Here is a 12,995-nt window from a genome sequence, read left to right as displayed (position 1 = left end):
TCACACTTCTCTCTTTTTGTTATGCAGAAACACTTGAGGGGAATTGTCAAGTTATGACTGCCAGTAACTGAGCTGTATACAGCGCCACTTGTAAAAAATGGACTTTTTACATTCGTGCTTCAACATTTTGTTCTTTAAACAAATTCAATAATCTCAATTTTTTTTTTTGCCATTTAAGATGAAAATCTAAAATATGACTTTTACCTGCGTTATTTATTGTCTTTTAAATGGATTTCTGGGGTTAAAATTTTTTTTAAATATAGAGCACAACATGTACTGGAGTGTTTCCTTAAGCCATTCACACTTAAAATGGAGAAACATTATACAGAACACCCACTCACAAACGCTCCATATTGTAGAGCATGAACTTTAGGCTTATTCATACATTATGAATCATGAAAAGAATGATTCATCTATAAGGACTCCATAAGCATCTGTCTTCTTTAGAAGCCGTCTGTTTTCCGATGAGAATGGGGTGAAAACAGTTACATGTCCTATATACTCCGACAACAGGAAAATTGGATGGGTTTTTTTTTTTTTTTTTCCTCTTTTCTTTTTAGATCTGTATTCCAAGCACGCCTCCTCCTCCGTGTGTGTGTGTGTGTGTGTGTGCTGCGCAGCTCTTCAAGCAGGAGGAGATAGTGCTGGAGAGCCCTGCTCCACTACATTACATTACATAAAGCGGAGCAACGGAAGCTCATTTCACCTCATTTGTATTCACAGAAGCTAAAAATACATATTTTAAAAGTTTCCAAATGGCTCTTGTCTCTAAAGGGGCAAAGCTAGAGCACCGAACATAACAATAGTGCTTGTTCGTTAGCACGGCGCACAATGTAGGGATGATGATGTACTGTACATAACAGAGTATTCTTTTTAAATAGTAATGTTTAGAGATGGTGGTTGACAGTTGCTATGTTTACAATAAGTTAAAAATGGCTTTAAAATACATAAAAAATAGGATTTTTTTCAGGTAGATACTAAAAAACGTTTGACTCAAGGGAAGAGTTGAATATTTAGTAAATATGTTTAACTTTAAAAAATGGCATTCCCAAATCCAAATGGTTGTAGCTCCTGAACCACAGTGACTATATGCATAAATAAGGTCTCGCCAAGAAAGGAAACCTCTTAAAGTTTCTTGTGAAAGTGACAGAAACATTGTAGATGATACAGAAACAGAGCAGAAGGTCCTTGAATTTAACAAAAATGTAAACATTTTGTCTACTTAGAGTAAAAAAATGTCTTTTCAGTCTATATAACAGCCCATGGTTTTGTCCGTAAAGGGCGAGGGCAGCATGGGGCTGTAAAGTAAATACCGCTGAATACCTGCCTCAAATTTGAGGAAGATAGCACACAGTATGACAACTCTATAGTGTGTTGGTTTTTTTTAATGGAAAGGTCAGGGCGGATTCCAAAAAGGACATTTGAAGAATAACTTTTGTGAACATGAGGTCTTCCTGATCATGGTGAAATCACAAGAATGGGAGAGAGGGGAGGGACAATTTGCGCAGTTAAAAAGGTTAATATTAGGATAATGCTGTGATAACTATTGGAATAAATATATATCTGTATCACCTACTACTAACACACTTCTTTGCCTTGCAGCCTAATGCTTGTTTATATGATTCAAATCGTGCTGAAAAGCATAAAAACAGCTGATTGTGGGCTCTAATCAGCCATCATAAATGGAAATGAAAGCATGTCAGGGTGTATTACTGTTACGCTCTGACTAACAGACACTGGGATGGATCTGCACCTGCATCTACACACTGACAGCTGTGATACAAGCTCATGGGAAATGACCGGAAATGACAGAGGCGACACTATGATTTACAAATGATCTCATGAATATTTGTGCTCAGAAGCATGAGAAGGTACTGTGAAAATATTCTGCACACGAAAACCAAACTGAATTCTTACCCCTTTGAAGCTTTTACTGTATAATATGACCACAAGTTACCACAAGAAGGGAAATGTAAGACAAGGCGACAGAGGATGAGGAGACAGAGAGAAAAAAACGTTGAAATGTTAGAGGTTAGTCTCGTTAGAAAACGAACCACACTCACCGACTTCTGTTTCTGTTTAGCTGGGCCACCTACAGTATCATTCCACACAAAAGCCAGAAGAGACAAAAAAAAGCACAAAACACAAGAGCACATTTAGTTATTGACAGGTTAGGATTAAGGGGGTTGGGGGGGGGGGGGGGGGGGGGGTTGGGAGAGGAGTTGTTTATTGATTAAAACAGAGTTTATACTGACTGCATCCACTGAGGCTTCATTTTAAAAAAGACTCAGACTGATATGCAGCAGCAGCCATTTCAGAGTGTATCAGTTAGTTCAACGCCTCTCCCAGCTGACAAGCACAGAAACAAACATCCAGACATATCTCATCGTGACCAGAGCCCGAGGGCCCGATCAGTGTTAGACTCGGGAGCTACGGTAGCAGCCGGGACGTTGTGAGCTGTTAGTGAGAGATGGAGAAAGGAAGGAGAGCGAGTAGACCTGACCACATCCTGGAGGAGAAGGGGACAAATGCGGGAGGGATGCTGGCGAGCTTAGCAGTGTCCAGGGCCCCTAATGTTACCTTCTTAAAGAAGGGCAGCCGGTGGGCGTTGGCCTGAGGGGATGTTACGCTGCCTGACATGCCCTTGGAGGAGCGAGGGTCACCCTGGGACTCAGGGGGCTCCTCAGCATCCAGGTCGAGGGGGTCAACGTCAAAGGCCACTGTGGACATGTCCACGTGAGCTGATGAGGGGAGGGGAGGGGAGAGCGGGCGGTGCGGAGAAGGGGACAAGAGGAGAGAAGAAACAGAGAAGGAAGAGAAAGAAGCGGAGTGAAAGAGGACGAGAGCAGAGAAAATAATAGAGGTGTAAAGGAAAAGGGGGAAGAGTAAATAGAAGAAAGAATGTGAGATGCATCCAGACAGAGACATGAAGGAATTTTGCAAGAGATGGCACAGAGATTGAAAAAGGTGGCACAGTATGACTTAAAACTGGAAACAACATTGAGAAGAGGTTAAAAAAAAAAAAAGAACACATCAGATTATCGTGAAGCCAGGCACAGATGTGGGGTGTAGTAACATAAACAGCAGAGGAGGGAGTGATTTCGGTGTGACGAGAAAGCAACAAAACTTGAAGTGTAGGTGTGAAAGAACTGGGTAAAGGAGCGGCTTCGGAGGAAACTGGAACAAAGTAGTAGATAGGAAAGAAAGAATCGAGCTAAGAGGGAAGCTGAGGATAAAGTGTGTGATGGGTTTGTTGTTGGTGATGCAGGTGTGGTAGTTTGGGGAAGGTGGATGGGGTAGACGGGTGTCTTTTTTTTAAGATTGCAAGTGTTAAACTCAGTTCAGTGGATCTATTGGATTATCAAAAACCCATAATGTCAATCAGAGTTGTTTATTTTTCCACGTTCGCTCTCTCCTGCTGTCACTGGATATTGAGCAGCAGGTCTGTGTCGTCCTGGCGATGCACACACAAGCCAGACATACTTATCAAGTTTAATGAGCGCGGGCCTTTCTCGACTCTATTTCAGTCCCGTCCTGTGTGCTAATGACAGACTTCCTAAGTTCTCTCTCACTTCACACAGCAACCCACTGAGATGCGCCGTGATTCATCATCATGCCTGACTAACCAGCCAATTAAAATATTCATCTAAATATCAGGGCGCCCGTCTCTTCTCACTCGGGATTGCACGCGTGCCCACACAAACATGCACACACAGTTACTATTTTGCCAGATGAAAAGGAGACCCCCATCCCCCGACCTCACCTGTGCCAGGTGGGGTGGGCCTGCGGGTTCCCGTGGCAACATCCAGACTGGAACTTCCTCCAGATTTACTGTAATAAGAAATACAGGCTCTAATTATTACCAGTTTTTCACAAAAAAATGCCAGTTTTTGTTGTTAAAACTGATTTCATCAATATTTTATGTCTCTAAGCACCCCATAATTGTTAGGTTTTCTTCTACAACATGAAATTGATCACCAGAGTTTACAGTAAACAAGATGCTATTGTGACCTTGACAGCTGAGAAAATAATAATGATAATAAAAAGTGAAGAGACAAAAATAAATAAACTGCTTGAGTGCTTGCATTGCAAACTGTATATTAAAATCTGATCAGCTAGATAAAAAAAAAAGATAGATTCCCTGTTTAAGAAAACAAAAACAGAGACTAAAGAGACCCATGTACACTGTAGTCTGCATGATGGAAAATAGTGAGTCACCGAAGTGCTTTTCTACTCTTATGTCTATTTTAAGACATTTTACATTGCCATGTGGGTGAAGTGTGACTCAAGTTTGACCTGTTTTAAAAGCCGTGTTCACGTTTGTGCCAATGCAGAGGGCCTATCATCGTTACCTGGAGCTGAGTCGGTTCTGTCTCATCCTCTGCTCCTGCAGCAGACGGGTGTTGTCCAGTTTGACTGGGCTGGGTATGAAGCCCACCTCACAGCCCTCCTTCACCAGACGACCGATCCACCAGTCGTTGTTGTACTTCTGCATGCAGAACAGACAACCAGGCATCAGTAACCAAAGCAACACCAGTGTTTTCTGGCTCACATCACCATTTATTGTATGCGTTGAAACAAAAATGCCTCATAAACAAACACAAAGAAAGAACGAAAATGGCATTTCATGTCATTAAGGTTTCCAACAATAGTTCAACAAAATATTGACAAACTGTATTTACACTTTCAGAAAAATGTAGCACAGTATTGTACCTCTTAGAATATAAAACCTTGCTGCTCAGAAACTATCCCATCATGTACCAAAGAACTTTATGGCACAATTTCTTGCAAGTTAATGTCTGTATAACTAACATTTGCACCTAAAAAATACGATTATGTACCCGACGTGACCAAAATCATGAGTGAAAATCACTGCCTGGGTAGAGTTTAGACAGAAAGAGACAGTGAAGTGACTTGCGACAAATACATGATCCCTCACCAGCTTCCCACCCACCAACACTTCCAATTGTTTGAAGGAGTCAAGCCTGTAGCCCTGATGCTGGGTTTCCCTGCATCATCCAGGTACCTCAGTCCATGTGCTACCTTAAATTAACTCAAGTAAATTTACCTTCAGTTCAGGCTGAAATGGTGAATATTTGTACTTTAAGAAACTACAGAAACTATATTGTAGAGCTTAATGGAATATCTGGAAAATTCAAACCTCTTTAATGTGCAAGAAGTCTTTGGCTTCAAAGGATATGGCCATGCCTTGCACCGGAACGTCATCACTGGGGCCGGGGTTGTAACCGACATTTGTCCGCACAGCAAACGCCACAGGTTTGGTCTGGAGCAATGATTAGAGAAACATTTATTAGTACACAAACATCATCTCACACCAAGTTTAGAGACCCCTGACACTGATGAGTCTTTTGATACTGGTAAACCTGTGTCAAAAAACTGAAAAGATTATTATGCAGGAATAATGACCATTCAACTAACAATGTGCATAAGAAGAATGAGGGTGCAACGGTTGATCTCTGACCTTTGCTTTCTCGAGCGTGGCAAGGGCCTGTCTGTCTGCCTCCTTCCTCAGAGCTTCTGGGTCCTCCTCCAGGGACACGTCTGAGTCTGACGGCCGGCTGGTGTAGGAGTCTGCAGAGCCCTGAAATACACATAAACCAGACCGAGAATCCATCAATACTCCTGAAGGTAACAAAAACAGGGGCAGACCAACTGAAATCACATGCTGAACTCCCAACATGTTTGAGTAGATGTATGAATGTTCATACTGATGACCTGTTTGTTCATCTTTCAGTTGTACTCCTGCACCTTAAATTCACATGTATCCTCCTTGTCTGAGTATGAGGAAGAACGGTTGAGGCTCTGCCTTTGCTATATTCTCCGGTCATAATGTCAAGACTGCCTCAAGCAGCGTAACCTACATGAACACAAAAGGGGCCTTGGCCTTCATATTGGCTGAAAGCTGACTCTGTGTAATTCGAGGTGGAGAGGATGCATAACAACCGGCCCGAAATTTCCACTGCAGCTTGAGTAAGGGTGAGGTGTTAAATCTTTCTGCACAGGTACAACAGATTCAGCGTGTGGGTGTGTCAAGTAGAGGTAGAGAAAAAAAAAAATGGCCTGAGGACTGTTTATAATATTAGCGCAGGTATAAATTTCTCATGAAGTGGCTACAGTTTCCAACACATTCACCACTCATGCACGGTAACTTGACTCTCGACTGACCCTAATCCAGACACCCATACCACAATAAAAACTCGAGCCTCCTGTGAGCCTGTGCAGCACAGGCCCACTGTACTGTTCAGCAGAGCAGTGCAGTGAGGGGTGGCAGCCTGAACTTCTGAAGTGTTTGAGTGTTCAATTTATATAACAATCCCACTTGTTCTCTTCTTGGTGTTTTTTTTTTTTTCCTTTTTTTTTTTTTTTTTTAGCTGTCAGGCAGCCTGGCGCTTTGTAGGAGGTGCTGACAAGAATGCGGACAGCTGAATGTGCCAGGCAGAAGAAGTGAGTCATTAGGTGTGGGCTTTTAAAATAGAGGTGAGAATGCGCAAAGATGACATACACCATATGTAATGTTGATGAAAAATTCCCTGCTAGAAAGTGAGCACATGTGTAGTCAGACAATACAAAGAGTCCGCTCAGTGAATACACCAAATATCTCCGGACTACAGCTGGGTATCCTTTGAACATTCTTGATATCAGCGCCAAAACAATACCTGAGATTCAGTAGTGATACCAAAACAATACATCTTTAGATATCTTAGTTTGGGGAATATAGACATGTTTTAGCCCTTTTTTTAATTTCACAAAATGAAGAGCTTTGCATTGATAAAGTACAAAACTAGTTTCTTGATTTTTGAGCTGCAACAAAAAATTAATTGTTTTGAGTACTTTTTTAAGAAAAAAAAGGGCAAAATTCTCTGATCTTAGCCTCTCAAATGTGAATGTTTTCTGGTTTATTTAGTCTTCTATGAAAGTAGACTGAATATCTTTGGGTTATAGACTGTTGGCGGGGACAAAAGAAGACATTTGAGGACGGCGCCTTGGGGTTTGGGAAACAGAGAATGACATTTTTCATCATTTTCTGACATTTTACAGACCAAACCGACCGAAATAACTGACAGATTAATCGATAATGAAAATAAACGTTGCTCGCAGCCCTACTTGATTTAGATCAGGAAACATCTAAATAAAGACTAAAGCACGCCGAAGAACCTGACCGAGCATCTGATGCCAACTTTTGATACTGGAAGCTACTGTACATATTTCGGCTGCTACTATTTAAGCACTGAGACTTGATACCTAGTCCTATTTAATTTGCTGTCATTTGAATTGTATTTGTATTTCTTACTTTAAAGATGAAAAGAAATGTGGCATCCCAGCGGCCTGTTATAGGATACATATCATACAACTGCAACAGTTCAATTCATGCCGGGGACCTTTGTTTTGCATTCTTTCTTCCAAATTGTCACATTTAAATCAAGGCAAAATGCCCAAATGCTATTTCTGAGAGGACAAACACCACAGTCTAAATACAGCCAGACAGAAAAACTGGTCATGTGTGTACGAGTGGAGCATCTGTGTGCTGTGTCAGCGTGTTTGCGTGTGTATTCATGTGTGATTAATGCTCCTCTATGCCTTTTATTACCATCCATGCATCTCTGTGTGATTTGAAATGAAACGACAAACACAAATGTTGATTCTAGCTCGGCCACCTGTTGCATCGAGGCGCTCTGTGACTCTGCAACGGCAGACCGAATGTAGACACTCCCTGTTGCCAAGGCGACGGCTAGCTACTCCTCTCATCCTCGGGCATCCACAAACCATCCCCACTTCCTGTTTCATTTACTCAAACTGAAATGCTCACAGCGGTGTGCCTGTATCTCTCTCAAGTAGGAGGAATGATCCTGTGAGCAGCATTCAGCATCTAATGAGGACAATAACAGCCGCCCCCACTAACCAGCTCTGAGTCATCTTCTAAACCATACAGGTGCATCCTAACATGGAGCACTGACTAACTGAAGGTTAACAGAACTTAATGGGGAACCTCGGGAATATTTTTAGAGAGAAAAAAATGTTGTCATGACGTCTGAAATAACCTGGGACCTACACACTCGCTACAACATGTCGGTGATGCAGCAAAATGTAGAGTGGGAGGGACAGGCGATGACTCTCTGTGTGTCTGTGCATGTGTGTATATGTGTGTGAATGTGAGTTTGTGTGGACAAATGTTTGCTCCTCTGTGTCACTTATCCAGTTGATTCACGTCACACACATCCAGAGAGAAAAAGGACAGAAGAGAGTGAGAGGATAAATGGATACATGAGCACAGACACAAACCAGTGCAGGTGGACGAGTCAAAATAGCAACTGATCAATAACCTCTCTGCACCCTTTCTACCCTGAAACCAATCAGAATGTGTTGATAGACTGAAAGAGCAACTGAACAAATTTCCTCCACCTTTTCAATTCTGACACTCTGCATTTCTTCTTCTTCTTCTTCTGTTCTTCTTCTTCTTCTCATGTCAATGGGTTGTGTCTCTAATTTAGCTGCTTGCTTCACTTCACATACAGCTCCTGTTCAAAATAGCTACAGGCCACCTGACAGCAGAGCTGCTTTCCCATTGGCAGTGCCAGACTAGAGACCCCAGCAGTGTCATAGTAACCATCTCTGCAGCTTATTACAGGCAGCCAGTGAGAGCTGCATCAGGAAGGATATAGAAAGAAGATATAGGAATCAATGGTAAATAAAATACCCTGAAGGGAAATCAGCGGCAGGGAAGTTGCATAAAAGCTTTTCAACAGGTGATCAATGAAGTATTTTCTCACACTGAGTGAGTTACAGACTGGTCAATAGCTCAGAGAACAGCATGACAATAACTACATCAAACAAAACATTATGGTGTTTGGAGAGTTTTTATAGAAAGTAAATATTACTGTTTTCACTAACAAGACTACTGAAACTGATCCCTAAAAGAAAAGCTAAAAACCTCCTCGTGTTTAGTTGGTAAAATCCAAACAGCCAAGATCATAGTAGGAGAAGAAGTGGTACAAAATCAGAAGGATACAAGAGGAGAGACTCAGTAATTATCACAAAAATTTACTGACACCTCCATTTTCTGCACAGTGGCTGCCGCCATGATGAATTTAAACCTCCTTAGCATTGATATTGAATAAATGGGGAGGGGCAACAGAGTGGAGAGGGGGGGGGGATAATGGAATAAGGAGTGAGAGCGGGGTGGCAAAAGACAAGTGCTTTGAATAATGAGGGTTGAAAAGAGTCACCCTGCAGCAAGGAAATTAGTTAACATTGTTTCTTCTAATGCAACGGCGCCTGTAAATGCTTTCGAGAGAAAGGGAAATTGGAAAGAAGGGAAGCAGTTGGATGTAGTTAAATAGATTTGCTTGTGGAATCTGCACAAAGCTTTAAAAAAGAACATATTGAATTGGGGTTTATGTTGGATTACGCTCATTGCTCATTTTTACCATCTTTATAAAACACAGGAAATGATCACCACTATGTGTCTTCCTTTCTGTATATTGGATAACAGAGTGGAGGCCAAAGATTTTAATCTGCTACTGTCACGAACAGGAACATCACAGCAGGTGTTGTCAGACTTCACAATGTATGACTAAGAGGTGATAACCATCTCACGCATACTGTGAACTCCTGCCCTGATAATTAAACAGATAAAAATATCTTCATACTCATCAGCTCAGGTGATGTGAAAAATGAAGGGAAAGCGAGAACATTAAATATCCTTTTCCTATTTGCTTCATCTCCGAGTTTCCTCGGGGCCCGAGTCATCAAACATTTCAGAAGAGAAGAAGAACACAACATCTCATCTCAGGCAGCTGAGATCCAACAGGAATGCATTAGCAGTCGAGCCGAGGCTCCGCTGTGTATTCACATCACATCCAGGGCGAGATTAGGTGAGTGAACGATCAAGAGGCAGGTATGGGACAGGAAAAACTAGAATAAAAGGGGGGGAGATATGCAGAACAGACAGATGTACAAAAGGAGCCCCTATCTGAAGCTCATGGCCAGCGGCTGTAAATGGCCATATTCCTTTCCTCTGTCACAGCAGCGTCATGGCAACCAGCTGGACGGTGTGGAGACGAATAGAAAGATGAGTCATGGACTGAACTCTCTAGAAATTCCCATTTTTAAGAAACAGGCAAAAGAAGGACTCCAACACCAAGTTGTTCCTCAATTATGGAGGGAAAAATCCCATCAAGTTTAAAATACTGACCAGCACATGGCTGAAATCAATATCACAATATTCAAAGAACATATTTGTCAGATGCAAGTCACGATTCAGGCTTCTCAATACTACTGCCAATGAAATCTATTTTAGTTTATTGATTATTTCTACCTTATACCAGTACTTCTTAAAATATCTTAATGGTCGAATACAAACCTTTTTTTCAGTTAGCAAAATATGCTAACCTCCTCAATGCATCAGTAATTAAATGCATTAACAAAATGACAACAACATCTCCTAAATAAGAACTTAAGTTAGAGAAGAAAAGATATGATTTAGATCAAATCTGATGTCTGATCAGAGAGTAAATCAACAAAAATCTGGACAGGTTTTCAATACCAGTGTTAGATATTCTGATAATTTTGAGACCCATTTTGGTGATTACTCAAAAAGTATTGAGGTCGATTACCCAGCCCTAACCACGATACAGCAAATATATGCAAAATCAGAACTGACGCATTAGTAAGTCAAGATTAAACAGCAAACATTTTGATAATTGATTAACTGTTTAAGTCATTTCTAAACAAAAGGCCAAAACTTTGTGTTTCCAGCTTCTTAAATTTGAGTATTTGCTGACTTCCTTAGAAACTGAATCTCTTTTTGGATTGTTGGTTGGACAAAACAAGCAATTTGACGAGATCTTGAGCTCTGAGAAATTATGATAAATATTTTACAGACTACTAATCACAAGATTAAGTGATAATGAAAATATTTGCTAGTTGCAGCCCTAATATAAAGTAATCAAACTGATGATCGACGCACCAAACTGTGTTCAATTGTTCTGCTTTACATCAAAACTTTCAACTATTCATTCAGTTTAATTTAAATAACAGAATTGTGTAAACCGATAACATAATATATGGTCCTATCATTACTTGTGCTAAAATTTTAAATCGACAGTGGATTGAGAGAAAGTTGATTTTGATAAATCAACTTTGATAATCAATGAACTGTTATTTGTTTATCAAGCAAAAATGCCAAAGACTCACTACTCCCAGCTTTGTTCTGACAAAACAAGCAGTTTCAGATGTCACCATGGCCTCTAGGAAATTGCAATGAGTACTTTCCGTTATGTTCTGATATTTCATAGATAAAAGATTCACCAGAAAAACAACTGACAGATTACTCAATAATGAAACTAATAGTGAGTCACGGTCCTGATCATCACAATATGATTCCAAGTAAAAAGGGAACACTGAATTATTGCCCTAACAGCATTAATTACAGAAACATTTGACATTTATGACATTTTGACATTTATGTCACTCTGTCCTGGAGTCCTGAGGTCACAAAAATATGCTAAATCGATATCCAGCCTAGGCCTGTCTGCAACACGGGGACTCGCGGTGAAAGAAGCCCCCTGAAATGGCCACAGCCCTGGGCCGGCTGGGCGGGCAGTGCACACAGCAGCGGAGGCAACCGGTGGGACTGGAAGTCTAATTAAAAACACAGCGCCTTTCCAGCAGCTGCGGCCCGGGCCCAAAATGGAATCTCAAAGAAAGCCGCTGACCAGGAGGTACAGCTCTATCAGGACACGGACGGCAAGTTATATATTCCAGTTATATCTCAGAGGCAAAAGAGTGTTCTGAACTTTCAAAAACTCTCTCTGGATACACACACTCACTCACACATACATACACTACTTCCAGTTAAGGCAGACACAGCTAAAAGTGTACAGCTTGAAGATTAATCTAGATCCTTCTTACCATTACAGGCCTTTGAATCCTCTCGGTCCTCTCCATACCTCGTTTGCCACGCTCGCCACACCACGGCAAACCAAGGGGGCAACGCCGGAGTCCACGGACAGAGTTACGTGTATGTGTGTATGTGTGTGTGTGTGTGTGTGTGTACGTGTGTATATGTGTGTGAGAGATAGTGGCAGCTAGTGTGAGTATCTGCTTGTTAGTCTGACAAGTGCATGTGTGTGTTTGTGAGTGTTTGTATGTGTGTAGTGTGTATATGATAGGAGAGAACGCCAGAAAAGAGTGCCGTATGTGTGAAAATGGGAGAGCGCTCTCTTAACCTCCAACCCCTTCTCACACACACACACATACACACACGCCCACCCCCCCCCCCCCCCCTCCCCCTCCCCCTCCTACCTCCACAACCCAGAGGAACGTGAACCTTGTGTAGAGGAAGGGAGCTGGGGCTGGCTGGGGGTCGGGTTGCAGGACTTGTGCTACATTTGCAAACTGGGGAAATATATTTAGCCTTGGCTGGGCAGAAACAGGGCCGTGAACGCACTGAGACCCAGAAGGAGGCTTGGTATGCAGCCGTCAGCCATTCAATGCCCCGACTGACGTGGGACAGAGCTGGGGCAGTGCCCAGGGAAACCCCCCCCTCCTCTCTCTCTCTCTCTCTCTCTCTCTCTCTCTTTGCTTCATTCCTACCGGCCTCCTGTCCTGATCTCATTCTTCCTAACCCATCTCTCTTTCTCTTTGTCTATATCTGCCGGAACAAGGGTATCAGACGAGGGATTAATATGGATATGAGGGGAGGTGGAAAAAACAGGGGCAGTGGTTCAGCAGTGAAATGAGGACATGAGGCGCAGTGATCGGGGCTGTATCACTTTGAAGCAACTGACGCTTGCCTACTTAAGCCTTTGAAGTATCTGCTGAATAGTTACCGCTCCAAACCCATGTATCTATAGGTGTCTGATAATTAATTACATTGATTTTTGTATACTTACTGCAAAAAACAGCGTACTAGTTTGTAATCTACACAAATTTTAACTTGCCCAACACTGTTAAAAAGGTTAAAGTAGGGAGGT

The 12,995-nt window shown here is 41.9% G+C and overlaps 1 protein-coding gene across 5 annotated transcripts in view; it reads right to left on the bottom strand.

Annotated features, from left to right (window-relative positions):
* cacnb1 (calcium channel, voltage-dependent, beta 1 subunit) overlaps positions 1 to 12,995 on the bottom strand; it is a 30,518-nt gene that overhangs the window by 7,515 nt on the left and 10,008 nt on the right. For 2 of the 5 annotated variants that reach the window (XM_044331675.1, XM_044331674.1), the window contains exons 3-7: positions 5,483 to 5,602; positions 5,162 to 5,284; positions 4,353 to 4,489; positions 3,764 to 3,831; positions 2,064 to 2,092 (exon numbers count right to left, since the gene is read on the bottom strand). In XM_044331675.1, coding sequence (XP_044187610.1) covers positions 2,064 to 2,092; positions 3,764 to 3,831; positions 4,353 to 4,489; positions 5,162 to 5,284; positions 5,483 to 5,602 — 477 coding nt within the window. Of the gene's footprint in view, positions 1 to 2,063; positions 2,093 to 2,580; positions 2,742 to 3,763; positions 3,832 to 4,352; positions 4,490 to 5,161; positions 5,285 to 5,482; positions 5,603 to 11,931; positions 12,261 to 12,995 lie in introns of those variants that run through there. The other 3 variants (XM_044331673.1, XM_044331672.1, XM_044331677.1) reach the window with 2 other exon arrangements.

This window comes from Thunnus albacares, chromosome 17 (genome assembly GCF_914725855.1).
Source record: "Thunnus albacares chromosome 17, fThuAlb1.1, whole genome shotgun sequence".
NCBI classification, from domain to species: Eukaryota; Metazoa; Chordata; class Actinopteri; order Scombriformes; family Scombridae; genus Thunnus; species Thunnus albacares.
The sequence above is the reverse complement of the archived record's forward strand: the minus strand, read 5'-3'. Positions and strand labels throughout refer to the sequence as shown.